This window comes from Xenopus laevis, chromosome 5L (assembly GCF_017654675.1).
Source record: "Xenopus laevis strain J_2021 chromosome 5L, Xenopus_laevis_v10.1, whole genome shotgun sequence".
In the NCBI taxonomy this organism is placed as follows: Eukaryota; Metazoa; Chordata; class Amphibia; order Anura; family Pipidae; genus Xenopus; species Xenopus laevis.
In genome coordinates, this window is record NC_054379.1 from 144,856,490 (window position 1) to 144,872,422 (window position 15,933).

Genomic DNA, 15,933 nt, shown 5'->3' on the forward strand with positions numbered 1-15,933 from the left:
TAGACATATAGCAAATGGCCCCAATTGAGTATTTCAAAATAAAGAGAGGAATTGTAGCCTTGCAAACAGTAAACAAAATAGGAGCAAACATTTTTTATTCCATTCAACAAATAGTAATATTAAATCAACCCAAGCATGTAATATTGTAATATAGTGTACATAAATAATTGTGCCATTTTACTAAAGTTTACAATAACACTTATATAGTAACATAGTAAGTTAGTTTGAAAAAAGACACACGTCCATCAAGTTCAACCTTTTTACTTTTTTTAACCTGCCTAACTGCCAGTTGGAAGCCTCTCCAATTTGCCTCAGAGGGGGGAAAATTCCTTCCTTCTCCAAAATGGCAATCGGACTTGTCCCTGGATCAACTTGCACTATGAGCTATCTCCCATAACCCTGTATTCCCTCACTTGCTAAACACCATCCAACCCCTTCTTAAAGCTACAGTGGTGTGAAAAACTATTTGCCCCCTTCCTGATTTCTTATTCTTTTGCATGTTTGTCACACTTAAATGTTTCTGCTCATCAAAAACCGTTAACTATTAGTCAAAAATAACATAATTGAACACAAAATGCAGTTTTTAAATGAAGGTTTACGTTATTAAGGGAGAAAAAAAACTCCAAATCTACATGGGCCTGTGTGAAAAAGTGATTGCCCCCCTTGTTAAAAAATAACTTAACTTTGGTTATCACACCTGAGTTCAATTTCAAAGGTTATAAAGCCATTTCTAAAGATTTGGGACTCCAGCGAACCACAGTGAGAGCCATTATCCACAAATGGCAAAAACATGGAACAGTGGTGAACCTTCCCAGGAGTGGCCGGCCGACCAAAATTACCCCAAGAGCGCAGAGACAACTCATCCGAGAGGCCACAAAAGACCCCAGGACAACATCTAAAGAACTGCAGGCCTCACTTGCCTCAATTAAGGTCAGTGTTCACGACTCCACCATAAGAAAGAGACTGGGCAAAAACGGCCTGCATGGCAGATTTCCAAGGCGCAAACCACTTTTAAGCAAAAAGAACATTAAGGCTCGTCTCAATTTTGCTAAAAAACATCTCAATGATTGCCAAGACTTTTGGGAAAATACCTTGTGGACCAACAAGAACATCATACCAACAGTAAAATATGGTGGTGGCAGTGTGATGGTCTGGGGTTGTTTTGCTGCTTCAGGACCTGGAAGACTTGCTGTGATAGATGGAACCATGAATTCTACTGTCTACCAAAAAATCCTGAAGGAGAATGTCCGGCCATCTGTTCATCAACTCAAGCTGAAGCGATCTTGGGTGCTGCAGCAGGACAATGACCCAAAACACACCAGCAAATCCACCTCTGAATGGCTGAAGAAAAACAAAATGAAGACTTTGGAGTGGCCTAGTCAAAGTCCTGACCTGAATCCTATTAAGATGTTGTGGCATGACCTTAAAAAGGCGGTTCATGCTAGAAAACCCTCAAATAAAGCTGAATTACAACAATTCTGCAAAGATGAGTGGGCCAAAATTCCTCCAGAGCGCTGTAAAAGACTCGTTGCAAGTTATCGCAAACGCTTGATTGCAGTTATTGCTGCTAAGGGTGGCCCAACCAGTTATTAGGTTCAGGGGACAATTACTTTTTCACACAGGTTTGGATTTCTTTTCTCCCTAAATAATAAAAACCCTCATTTAAAAACTGCATTTTGTGTTTACTTGTGTTATCTTTGACTAATAGTTAAATGTGTTTGATGATCAGAAACATTTTGTGTGACAAACATGCAAAAGAATAAGAAATCAGGAAGGGGGCAAATAGTTTTTCACACCACTGTATCTAATGTATCAGCCTGTACCACTGATTCAGGGAGAGAATTCCACATCTTCACAGCTCTCACTGTAAAAAACCCCTTCCGAATATTTAGGCGGAACCTCTTTTCTTCTAATCGGAATGGGTGACCTTGTGTCAGCTGGAAAGACCTACTGGAAAATAAAGCATTAGAGAGATTATTATATGATCCCCTATTTATACATAGTTATCATATCACCCCTTAAGCGCCTCTTCTCCAGCGTGAACATCCCCAATTTGGCCAGTCTTTCCTCATAGCTAAGATTTTCCATACCTTTTACCAGCTTAGTTGCCCTTCTCTGTACCCTCTCTAATACAATAATGTCCTGTTTGAGTGATGGAGACCAAAACTGTACGGCATATTCTAGATGGGGCCTTACAAGTGCTCTATACAGTGGAAGAATAACCCCCTCCTCCTGTGACTCTATGCCCCTTTTAATACAGCTCAGGATCTTATTTGCCCTTGATGCTGCTGACTGGCATTGCTTGCTACAGCCAAGTTTATCATCTACAAGGACTACAAGGACTCCAAGGTCCTTTTCTATAATGAATTTGCCTAGTGCAGTCCCATTAAGGGGATAAGTGGCTTGGATATTTTTACAGTTGCATGCCTTTACATTTATCAACATTGAATCTCATTTGCCACTTAGCTGCCCAGATTGCCAGTTTGTCAAGATCATGTTGCAAGGATGCCACATCCTGGATGGAATTAATTGGGCTGGAGAGTTTTGTGTCATCTGCAAACACTGATACATTACTTGCAATACCCTCTCTTAAGTCATTTATGAACAAGTTAAAGAAAAGTGGACCCAATACTGAGCCCTGGGGGTCCCCACTAAGAACCTTACTCCAAGTAGAGAATGTACTATTAACAACCACCCTCTGTACCCGATCCTGTAGCCAGTTTCCTATCTTATATGAGGATTTAAAAGAAAAGGGACATGAAGAAAAGTTTCACACATACCATGAAACAGTACACACTTTGCTGATGCCCTTTAGCAGTCACTCTCAAGATAGAATATCAATTTTACTAACAGACATAAAAGCTTTGCTAAAAGGTAACCACCACAGCTAGGAGACACAGTGCCTTATCATGTGCCTGCATTACTTAATCCGAAGTCTGGGTTATCGTTCAATAATCCAATAAATCTGAGTATTTGTGACAACAATTTGAGTAATTTTTTCAGAACGCCAATGGTACTATTCAAATTGATGCAAGAATTTGTCGCAACCCTTTTTTCACTCTGTTTGAGAAGAATTTGTTAGCTGCCAAAAAGTCGACCAAACTCCCATCCAAAAAGTGCTCATTTATAAATAATTCTTCTCAAAAATAGTAAAAAAAGGGTTGCAACAAATTCTTGCATCAATTCAAATATAATCTCACACGTGACTTTTCATAAACAAGAAAACTATTTGAATTTACTAAGAGAAAAATATTCAGATTTTTAGTAAATCATCTCCTTCAAACTGTGCAATCATTTTGCCATTATTTCAGTAGGATAAAGGTTCAGAAGTGTGTGCAAGAAGGCTAAGAGGCCAAATATTAAAATCTGAATTCAAGTTTTTGCTGCAATTTTTTTCTGCTAGTACTCACACATTTGTCATAAATATATACTTTAATGAGTTATAAGAAAGCAACTCACCAAATGATTTTAGTAAAACTCGGCAAAATTGATCTAATTAGACAATGAATGGATCACCAGTAAACAGCTATACACAGGCATGGGACCTGTTATTCAGAATTCTCGGGACCTGGGCTTTTCTGGATCTTCATGCCTTAAGTCTACTAGAAAGTTATGTAAATAATAGATAAACCCAATAGGCTGGTTTTGCTTCCAATAAGGATTAATTCTATCTTAGTTGGGATCAAGTACAAGCTACTGTTTTATTATAACAGAGAAAAAGGAAATCATTTTAAAAATTTGGATTGTTTGGATAAAATGGAGTGTATGGGAGACAGCCTTTAAATAATTCGGAGCTTTCTCGATAACAGGTTTACAGATAACGGATCCCATACCTATATTTAGATTTTTTTAATATTTTAGGTAAATGTCAAATATTGCTGAATAATTTGGCTCATCTGTTTCTGTCATCACAGACAAAGTTACATTTGGACTAATGCACTTAATGCACAAGCTAAGCATAGACAAAATAAATGTGTATCAATTGAGGCAATTTAGAAATAGGAATGGATTTAGGAGTTATTGTGGATAGCAGTTTGTATTGTTATCAAAAGAACAATTGTTTGCTCTCTTCTGCATCAACTTGCAAAGGGTTGGAAAGGCTGGACTTTATGCTTTACAACCCATTTACAAGGGTACTTTCTCGTCTCTTTTAAACAATGTACAAACATTTATCTCAGTACTTTCTGTCTTGATAATTTTGGAGATGAAATGATATTCACATGGCGTACCACTTAAACTTTCAGCGAGATAAACTGAAAAAGCAAGGTTAACCAGTATATCTTTTGTTTTGTGGTATATACATTTTATAGAGTAAGATTATAGGGACACTGCGGAAATGTTTTTAAAATTAAAACAGCGATTGCTGGATTAAAGAGTGGTATCAGGTGATTTGATGTAATTAAAGAGATACTGACATCAGAAAATAACCTTTTTTATTATATATATCATAACATTGTCTTTGAATGCTATTTATAATTTTGCCATAAAAGTATTTGTCTGATGCTTTTACATTACCTTTCTTACTACCCTGTTCCTCTATGAGGGGGCTGCCATATTTGTGCATCAGAAGTCTGTTAGCATTAGAAACTCTAACTTTTAAGAACTTCAAGTGACAATTACTTACAAAAGCAGAACTATCAGCGACAACGATCAACATGACCTATAGGTAACTTTTAACGTAGATTAATATTTTGAAAAGAAAATTTTAAGTGCCAGTATCACTTTAATTTAGGATTTTAGACCAAGCATAAGAATACAAGTTGTTGGTCCTTTACTAGAGTAGACAACGGTGTGTTATTACATGAGTAGAAAACCATGGTACAATACTTATAACAACACAGAAAGTGCTTCACAGCAAAAGATTTTTATTTCACTCGTTGAGGTGTTGGGTTCACACTGATTTCCCACTGCCAGGACCTGTTATATAGAATTCTCGGGACCTGGGGTTTTCCGGATAATGGATCTTTCTGTAATTTGGATCTTCATGCCTTAGGGCTACTAGAAAGTCATGTAAATATTAAATAAACCCAATAGGCTGGTTTTGCTTCCAATAACGATTAATTATATCTTAGTTGGGATCAAGTACAAGGTACTTGGAGATGGGAATGTCAGGTTGGCAAAATAGTCCGGTTTAAAAAAAATCCAGGGCTGAGAATTCTATATAACAGGCCCCATACCCGTGTATAGCTGTCCCTGGCAGTGGGAAACCAGTGTGCACCCAACTCCTCAACAAGTGAAATAAAAACCTTTTGCTGTGTAGCACTTTGTGTGTTGTTATATTTATTGTACCAGGGTTATCTACCCATATAATAACACACTGTTGTCTACTCTAGTAAAGGACCAACAACTTGTACTATTATGCTCAGTCTAAAATCCTAAATTAAAGTGATACTGACACTTAAAATTTTCTTTTCAAAATATTAATCTACATTAAAAGTTGCCTATAGGTCATGTTGATCGTTTGTCGCTGATAGTTCTGCTATTGTAAGTTATTGTTATTTGAAGTTTCTAAACCTGACAGTTTTGCCAACCTGACTGTCCCATCTCAGTCTGTCAGCTAGAGTTTCTAATGCTAACGGACTCCTGATGCACAAATATGGCAGCCCCCTCATAGAGGAACAGGGTAGTAAGAAAGGTAATGTAAAAGCATCAGACAAATACTTTTATGGCAAAATTCTAAATAGAATTCAAAGACAATGTTATGATATATATAATAAAAAAAGTTATTTTCTGATGCCAGTATCTTTTTAATCAAATTACCCAACATCACTCTTTAATCCAGCAATCTCTATTTTCATTTTAAAAACATTTCCGCAGTGTCCCTATAGTCTTACTCTATAAAATGTAGATACCACTTACAAAACTAAAGAAAAACTGATTAACCTTGATCCCAACTAAGGTTTTCGGGCATCAAATCAAAAAAATCCGTACAATTTTAATTTTTAACAATTTTTTCGAGTTTTTCCCTGCACAGGAAATTTTCAGAAAATGTATTGATAAATAAGGGGAAAAACCTGTGCCGATTTAGTCGAAGTTGCTTTCAGAAAATAATGAGATATTTTCGGATTTTGATACATTACCCCCTTTGTGTGGAGTTGTACTTAAGTTGAATTTGCCGATATTCAAATTTTAAAATATCAGTAATTAGTTCAAATGTTTTCATCATTTCATCTTTATCTGTTTTGCTTTGCTAATCCCCTTCGATGTTTTAACTGCAGTTTTCATTTGATCAACTTTCGTTATCTGTTTACGTGCAGCATCTGCTTCTGTGCCACATGCATTTAATATTCCAAAGCCGTGAGATCTGATAATGTCTGTACACCTTTTCAGCATCTGTTTATAAGCTTTTGGTGTGGATCAAACCCCAAATCTGTTGTAAGAAGCAGATGTTTCCAGCCATTGCCATTTGGAGCATCTGATCAAAAAACAGTTGTGTGTGAAAAAGTTAGCCATTTTCTTCTTGTAGACAGATTGTATATTAAGAAATAATATTATTTTGTCCTCACACTTGTGAGAATAAGAAATCTTACTAATACTTAGGTATGACTATGTCTATCACTGACACAACAAGACTTCACAGTTTCCTTTTTGGTTTGTTTTTTTCCTATCTAGTGGGTTCTTTGATTTCTCAAGTGATTTTACCACTTTACGTGCTGCTTTGCTGGGGCCTTCAAATGAAGGTTGATGCTCACTTATTGGCCTGGATTAATATTTATCTTACCAGTAGGCCCCAATATGTAAGAAAGTCAGGTATAATGTCTGACAACTCTTTACTTTGTAGTGCAGGTGTACCACAGGGGACAGTTTTATCTCCTTTTCTATTTGATTTTAGGTACTCTTCACAATTAGGGGCAGATTTAGCAAGGGTCGAATTTAAAATTTGAAAAACTTCGAAATTCGAATTCAAAAAGACCAACCGAAAATAAATCAAAGGTTTTTTATTGGCAGAATAGGTCCGTTGTTGATCGAATAGGTCCTTTTTCTTCGATCAAATTCAAATTGTACGAATCAAAGTAATAGCGAATTCAAATGGTACGATTCAAAGTTTTCCCCAAAAAAACCTTTGATTTTTCAAAGTCCACCAATTGAACCCAAATTGGTTCTAGGAGGTCCCCCATAGGCTAAAACAGCAATTCGGCAGCTTTTAGATGGCGAATGGTCGAAGTCACATTTTTAAAGAGACAGTACATGATAAATTTCAAAATTCGAATTTTCAATTTTTTTCCAAATTAGAATCGAATTTGGACTATTCCCAAGTACACAAAAATTAGCTCAAAATTCAAAAATTTTTCATTCGAATTTTCACTTCGACCTTTGATAATTCTGCCCCTTACTGTATGTCACCTACAAACGTTTTTAGATGACTCTGTAATTGTGGCCGGTATCAGAGGGGGTCAGGATGCTGAATATATAGGTGTAATTGATAGTTTTGTTGGGTGGTGTGCTTCAAACTGTCTACATTTAACTAAGGAGTTAGTAGTGAATTTTGAAAAGTTGAGAACAGATCTTCAACCAGTCTGTATAAATGGGGTCATTGTAGATATGGTAGAGGAATATAAATACCTGGGTATATTTATTGATAATAGGTTGGACTGGGCCAAAAACACTGAGGTACTTTATAGGAGGGGCATGAATAGGCTTTTCTTCCTTAGAAGAATAAGATCATTCAATGTTTGCAAGGAAATTATGCTAATGTTTTATCATTCAGTGGTAGCTAGAGTTATGTTTTTTGGTGTGGTGTGCCGGGGAAGTCGACTGAAGGCAACTGATGTAAATAGACTTAAATTGATTAGGAGGACATGTTCTATGTTAGGTTTAAGATTAGAGACCTTAGAGATGGTTTTAGAGAAGAAGTTTAATGAGTATTTTGGGAAATGATTCTCATCCTTTACATGAAAGTTTGGAGTCGTAATGGATTGATTTTACTTACATGTACTACTGATCGTTATAAAAGATATTTTTTACCTGCAGCTATTGCTGTTTTTAATTCTTCTCTTTTAAGCAGATAGTAGTGTTTGTTTAAGTTATCTATAATGTGTGATGTATCATAATGTAAATATGTAAATGTGTATTCTGTGTGATTGAATGTTAAATGAGCAAACTCTGGCATAATATTTCCTTTGTGATCAATAACGTTTTTATCTATCTATTATCTGTCTGTCTGTCTGTCTGTCTGTCTGTCTGTCTATCTATCTATCTATCATCAATCTACAGTATCTAGTGAGTTTCTTCAACTAAACCTGCCATGGTCACTGTAAGTACAGGTATGGCGGACGGAAAGGCAGTCTCCCAAGACTCCACTTTATCCAAATAGTCCAAAGTTTTAAAAAATGTTCTCTGTAATAATAAAACAGTACCTTGTACTTGATCCAAGCTAAGATATAATTAATCCTTATTGTAAGCAAAACCAACCGATTGGGTTTACTTAATGTTTACATGATTTTCTGGTAGGCTCAAGGTATAAAGCTCCAAATTTTAGAAAGATATGTTATTCAGAAACTCCCAGGTCTCAAGCATTCTGGATAACAGGTCCCATAGCTGTACCTGCTCTTGCTGCAGACCTGCAACTCCAGGCAAGCCAAGCTCATGACGTAGTGCTGGGTGAATCTGACCCATTACGCTACAGCAGAAATTTGCGAAATGGCAAAAACCCATTTTGGCGCATGGAACTCAGCAAAAAAATCAGCTCATCACTATTAGTCATCCATAATAATGTAAGTCTTTTTGTACAATGAATATTTAGATCTTGTTATATGCTAAATTAGATCTTATATAACTGGACATATTGTTCTGAATGAGAAAGCTAGGAGTGCCATGGGATTCAAGATACCAGACAGCCTGCTGTGCTGGGCGAAGCACAAATGCACTTAAAAGACCTGCATTGAGTTGAAACCAAGTAGAAAGTTATTCAAAGTCCACTCAATCTAACGTATAACTGTTGCTTTTCTTCCCCTCCTTCTATAAATGGCCATTAGAGTGTTCCAGTCCAGTCAGTTGCTTGATTTTCTGCTTTTATAGGATTTAATCTAAACTAAAAACATGGGGAAAATGCCTAATTATGAACAGCTTGTTAGAGCAGAACATTTTGATGGCAGCTTACACAGGGATTATTGAACAATTAAGGTTGTTTAAAGTTTCATACAGAAAATGTTTCACATATTTTGCTGCGGTTCCTACTTGTTAACTTCATTAGGAACTGAATTGTGAAAAGCTACTCTTAAATAATGAAAACAAAACATTGGCAAGCAGCAGTACCGTTCCAAATTCCACATTATGAATTTCTGTTATCCCTTTAAGCAGGTTACCAACAAGATAACTTTGCAGAATGCCCTAGAGTCCAGTATTACCCTTTACTGCTAATGATATTAGTTTTCAACGGTAATACATGCCATTTTGCATTCACTCTGAATGTTCCTGATTATTAGAAAACTAGCCGTAATTTTTTAATTACTTCTCACACGGTGTGTCAACAGCCAATTAGTTATGATTGATTTTGTCATCCTTATAATTATTATTATAATAAATAACAAAGCACAGCAACAGGGGAAACACAGATGAGTGTTCTCAATGAGCAGTTTGGGGGTTCACATGCTGTGGAGTTAAAAGAGAACCAACAAAATGGAAATAATGTATTTATGTATTTACCTAAATAGCTTGCTTTATATTCGTAAAGTGCAGCAGCATAATATTATCTAAAGAACACTTCACCTGCAATCTAAGACCCTATTGGAGTCATTTAATGCACCTTTTTGTTTTTATGTATGTAAAAAAATGGATTTCAGGTCAGGTGATTCCATTGCTAGACCAATGAACAATCAGGCTGAAAGACAGAAGATAAGTCTGGTGGGATTATTATACACAATGAGACTTTTGAATCGCCTATATTGGGATCTCCCACCTTTTTTTACCCATTGGCAACATTCAGGTGCAAAGAGTTGCGGATCAATGTAAGCATGAAAAATGTTGGTGCCAAATAAGTGCTGTGATTGGCTATTGGTAGCCCCTATGTGGACTGGCAGCCTACAGGAGACTCTACTTCACAGTACACCTGATTTTTATGCAACCACAACTTGCCTCCAAGCCTGGAATTTAAAAATAAACACCTGCTTTGAGGCCAGGGATTGGTGAGCTCTCGAGCCACTGGTTGGGGGATCACTGGCCTATATTATGGTCATTTATTGTGCTCGAGGGATATTTTTCAAGAACCATGGTTTCCTACCAAGAGTATATTATCAGTGTTAATTTTGATACAACTGGCAACCCTTTAGAGCAAATAATTAAATTCCCACAAAAGGGCAAAATATTTTATAATTTTATACAATAATATATACAACAGTCAGTAGGCGACTATAATAATATCTTTAGCATTTCTGAGCAAGAACTGGACACACCTATGTAGAGAAAAGGTTGAGGGAGGAACGTACTAATTATTGGAACATTTATCTGGTTTTGGCTAAACCTTACATTTTTCACCAATACAAGAGGAAGACTCAGTTTAAACATGTTAGTTGCCAAATCCTTGTAGAAGTGATACATTAATAATACAATTATTAAAAAAAATGCTTGTTGTCTGTCCTTAAACGAAAAGGAATACTATTTTCTACTGCTCTTTCTGCTTCTTACGACTGTGCATGTGTTGTAGAGCAAAAAGTCAAACTTTAACGAAAACGCTGGCTATTTCTCTCTACTGCTCATGCGTCTGCCCCGAGAATTTATAAAAAACCAAGAAGCAGGAAGAGAATCGATCTGTGGTGCATGCTAGAAGAACCCCAGGCCGGTGCGGTTTTCTGCTAATAGGAGCACCAGCCCAGGGTGCCAGGTAAGTAAAAGTAGTCACTTGGTGGTGCCTAACCTTTGGCACCCCCAAGTAGAAAATGGTATTCCTTCTCCTTTAAGTTTACATTGCACTCTTGTACCATCTTTGTTCCCCTAACCATTGCTTATTTGCTATTCCCTCTTTTGCTACCCACCCCTATTTCTCACGCCTCTCACTTTGTTATTTGGCCCATTCATATTTTATTGTTTCAGCCTCTTAACCTCCTGCAGTTACATCTCTCATTTAATATGAGTGTAACAACAATTCCCCTAATGTACAAAGCCCAATTTTGGTATATGTCAGATATATAAAACTCAGAGGGAATGCAGGCAACTCTTTTCAAGGCTAATATTTAGATTCCAAACAATTACTGCTTCATCAAGACCCTGGAGAAAAAGTATTGCTAACATGCCACCCACAAAGACCCCATTAAATCCTTTTTAAATACCTGATCAAATACTGCTCAGCCACTATCATTGTCTTCTACCTGAGTGTCAAAAGCCCTCCCATGACACCTTTTATTTGGAGCATGCTCATTTGCAAAAAAATAAGCTTTTGTTGTGCACAACTTCCTAGCATAGTCAATGTTTAGTGACCTATTGCCTATCTATTGCTCTACTCTGCACATGCTCATTTGGATTTAATGCATTGGAAGGAAAATTATGCAATACTGTTCCAAGTGGACAAGAGGGAAAAATATGGTGATGGTACATCACTTCTTCTTTCATACACCTGCATTTTAACATATCTGCATATGTTTGATTTGAACAAATAGCTATTTTTGATATCCCTTAGGTAGAGAAGTGAGAGGGGCTGAAGATCTAAAGTTGTACAGGTATAGGATCCCTTATCCGGAAACCCGATATCCAGAAAGTTCCAAATTACGGAATGGCTCCATAGACTCCATTTTATCCAAATAATCCAAATTTTTAAAAATTATTTCCTTTTTTCTCTGTAATAATAAAACAGTAGCTTGTACTTGATCCCAACTAAGATATAATTAATCATTATTGGAAGCAAAACCAGCCTTTTGGGTTTATTTAATGTTTAAATGATTTTCTAGTAGACTTAAGGCATGAAGACCCAAATTACAGAAAGATCCGTTATCCGGAAAACCCCAGGTCCCGAGCATCCCGGATAATAGGTCCCGTAACTGTATAAGCAATAAGGGGGTTATTTATTAAAGTTAGAGTTGTGTTTTACATTAAAAATTCGAATTGTCAAGGGTATTTTTCAGACAAAACTTGGACTTTCAGTTTACAAAAAAAAGATTATTAAAGATTTATTATACCCCAAAGCTGGTAATAGCTTGAATCCGGAAATACTCCAGCTAAGACCTGTCGAGGTCATGCAGAAGTCAATAGGTAGTCAAGGTCCTAAGTCATAGGTCCCTTCAACCATTTTAAGATGTTTGTACCCTTCATGATGTTCGGTTTTTTTTCGGGGGGAAAACTCTATTAATTCAAGTGGTTTGAGTTCTTTTAAGCAGGAAACTCAGTCAGTTCAAGTTTTCAGGTTTTTCACCTCAAATTCACTGATTCAAGTGTTTTTATTAATCAAAAAACATTTGAGTTGTGAGTTTATTCAAGGTATAACAAACCTCTAAAACTCAACCTTTGATAAATAACCCCCTTGTTTGGGTTTGTATAATCTAAAAAAAACTGGACATTCTCTAAGAGAACTTCATAAAATATCTATGTTTCTCTTTGTGTGCATGTTTGGGGCCCAGCCTCTGACAGTGTTATACAAATTGCATTTAATTCAGTATCTTTTATTTGTTTATTTCTTTGTTTCAGCAGACTAAAACTGGTTTTGCCCAACTGTACAATGAAGGTTCAGAAAATGCTTGTGATATACGCCTGAAACTTACTAAGGAAGCACTGACTTTACAAAAGCAAGACGTTATCTGTGTTTCTGGGAGTGACCAGAGTACAAATGTAAGTGTTCCAACGGATTTGCAATACTCATCCATCTACAATGTACAATCCATCTATAATGGGCTTGCGCATCAATCTCTTAAAAATTTGGAGAATAGCTTAAAATGACATTTTCATTTATGATGCAAAACACAGTTTTTAGGTAGAGATCCCCTTAAAGCAATTAAAAGCTATCAGTTAAGACACTAATGATCTTCAAAGCTTCTGCAGAACTATCCTAAAAATAATTTTAAGATTAGGGGAAGTTACAGAGGCAGTTTATTACCAATAGATTAGCCACAATAGTGCAAGCTATAACACTATATTTATTTTGCAGATTGCTTTTAAACAGCTCTAGAAGCTCTGTTTGTTTAAGATAGCAGCTGCCATATTAGCTTGGTGTGACATAACTTCCTGCCTGGGTCTCTCCCTCCTAGCTCATAGCTCTTGGCTCAGATTACAGCAAAGAGGGAGGGAGGAGCAAACTGAGCATGCTGAAGCCCATACCCTGGAGGTTTAAGGTGAAAGAAGTCTAATACAGTAGCCCAAGTGTACACAATAGGAGGAAAGAAAAGTGTTTTTTTTTGACAGAGGACTCAGAGCAGCACTACTTTGAGGCTTTACTGGTGTATTTATATAGACCTTTCTGATAAAACTTACTGTTTTAACCTTTCGTTCACCTTTAAATGTTAATGTTAAATGTTTTTTTCCTGCCTGTAGAATTGTATTTCTTTATTGGCTCCTGCATGAGGAATCACAGCACAGTCTTTGTTGTTCCAAGATCCAGCTTGGTACTTGTTTCCATTGTTATTATTCTAAAATGCTTTGAAAGTGTGCTGCATACTGAAAATGTTTATTTTTAAATATTTACCTAAATTGTATTTCTCTGCAATTTTTTAAAGCGCAGAACTGTTACACTTCATAGACACCCTATTGGAGGACTGGGTTTAAGCATCAAGGTATGTTCAGTGAACATTTTGGTTTAGTAACCCACTCAATTTCCTCAATTTCTAGTGGATTTCTTGACTGGGTTTACGTACAGTACCTTTTTACAACATCTGTGCCCATTCACTTTACATATATATAGTATATATATAATGTGCTGTATGTTGCCCTTTACAAATCACTTTCTCATCCCCTAAATATGCATATTGCCGCTGAAAAGCTTGTGTTGCCAGAGAGTTATTCATTAGTGGAAGAGTTCTTCTGCAGGAGAAATTTTGGTATACATTTTTTTAGTTTAACTTGTCAATGCTTATAGTGAGAGTGATTCGACAATTCCACATTTATTTTAGTTACACATTCATTTTAGTTCTCGAATTTTGGAGTTTGGAGTTTAAAATTAACTGGCACATGTAGACACACCCTTTCCTCACTAGAACGAATCATGTGTCATGTGAACCAGATGCTTTAATAAAGGCGACCTCCTACTTCTCTCTAAATTTTAAGTTTTCTGAGCCAGCTTTACAGCTTTAAGCTTGCTGAAACTGTCATTGTTTCTTGGGCTGTCTGGGCACAGCCCATCTTATCACTTACACAGGCTCCTATTGTGTCATTATATTCTTACAAGACAAAGGGTAAGAAGTAGTGATGGGTGAATTTGTCCCGTTCCTGCGAAATTTGTTGATGCGCAATGGTTTTGATATGAGCGATTTTTCTGGCACTCTGGCGGGGATACGTGGAAATTCGCTGCAAATTTGTGCCTGCCGAATACATTCGCCCATCACTAGTAGGAAGTATGAAGTAGCCCAGGGGGTATTGTCTAAAGGGACGATAAAAGCTGCAGACAGACCGCGTCGGCAGCTTATTGGCCCGTGTGTGGGGCCCTTCGACAGGCTTCCCCGATTGATATCTGAGACGTCGATAGGACAGGACTAAAAATCCTGTCGGATTGCAGACTGCATCTGTTCGTTGATGCGGTCCCGCGATCCGACCGCCCGTTTACCCTTCGTTATGATCCCTAGGGCCCACAATCGGATCAGCCCGATATTGCCCACCTCAAGGATCTCTCAGTTTATGACCACCTTAACACAATTAAGGGGTGGCCAGACCAGAGCAGTGTCGGACTGGCCCGGCGGGACACCGGGAAAATACCCGGTGGGCCCCGACCCTCATGGGCCCCCGCCGGGCCAGAACCCCTCTCTAAATATTTATATTTAGAGCCAAGCGGCGCTGTTGCGCATGCGCACCAAGCGGCTTCCTTGCTCGTCCCCGGCGCGTCACAGTGGGAGGACGGGTGGCCGGAGGGGGGCCCTCGGCAACAGTCCCGGTGGGCCCCGGTCCCCCCAGTCCGACCCTGGACCAGAGAAACATTTTAGGGTTAATACTATAGAAAACGGGAAAGATAAACTAGAAATGAGAGCAAATCTTGTGCAAAAATGGCACACATGCCTTTACAATGTTTACATTAAAGCGATATCTTGAATAACAGGATATGAAGCACACCATCCTCAGGCTTTGCCTTTAAAACATTTTATTTCAGCGGAATTCACACACAAGCTGAAATAAAATGAGGAAGGGGTTTTCCCCCGAAAGCTTGTGTGTGAATTCCGCTGAAATAAAATGTTTTAAAGGCAAAGCCTGAGGATGGTGTGCTTCATATCCTGTTATTCAAGATAAGGAATTTGGCTGACTTGGAGGCAGCTTGGGAGTGGATGCACCCTGAAAAAAAGTAAGTGGTGTGCTGAAGAAAAAATCGTATTCGGACTACATTAAATCCATGCTCTATTCAAAAAAAAAAAATAATAATTCAAATTTTAAAAAATGATTTCCTTTTTCTCTGTAATAATAAAAGAGTGCAATGTACTTGATCCTAACTATGATATACACACTCCTTATGGTAGTCAAAACAATCCTATTGAGTTTTATTCATGTTTAAATTATTTTTGTCTACAATAAAGGTATAAAGATCCTTGTTACGGAATGAACCCTTATCTTAAAAATCCCAGGTCCAGAGCATTTATGATAACAGGTCCCATACCTGTATTCCTATATAATTATGTGCCTCAATTCACCATTCCTACTGCTTCTCTTATTACCATTTGCCCCTTTATGTGCAAATGTTAGGCCTCCAGTGATTATAATTGCTTAGCTTAGACGGTGGGCAAGTGCTCCAGTCTTCTGAAAGCTGGGATGGCTCAGGGTACTTCTGTAGGATCACCACGCTACAATCTTCTTTCTCTTCTTCTCTTGGGGCTACTG

General features: G+C 37.4%; 1 protein-coding gene across 3 annotated transcripts in view; it reads left to right on the forward strand.

Moving 5' to 3' along the window:
- sntg2.L (syntrophin, gamma 2 L homeolog) overlaps positions 1-15,933 on the forward strand; it is a 290,368-nt gene that overhangs the window by 140,482 nt on the left and 133,953 nt on the right. For 2 of the 3 annotated variants that reach the window (XM_041562254.1, XM_041562253.1), the window contains exons 2-3: positions 12,616-12,753; positions 13,635-13,691. In XM_041562254.1, the coding sequence (XP_041418188.1) occupies positions 12,616-12,753; positions 13,635-13,691 (195 nt within the window). 3 annotated transcript variants of the gene reach the window in all.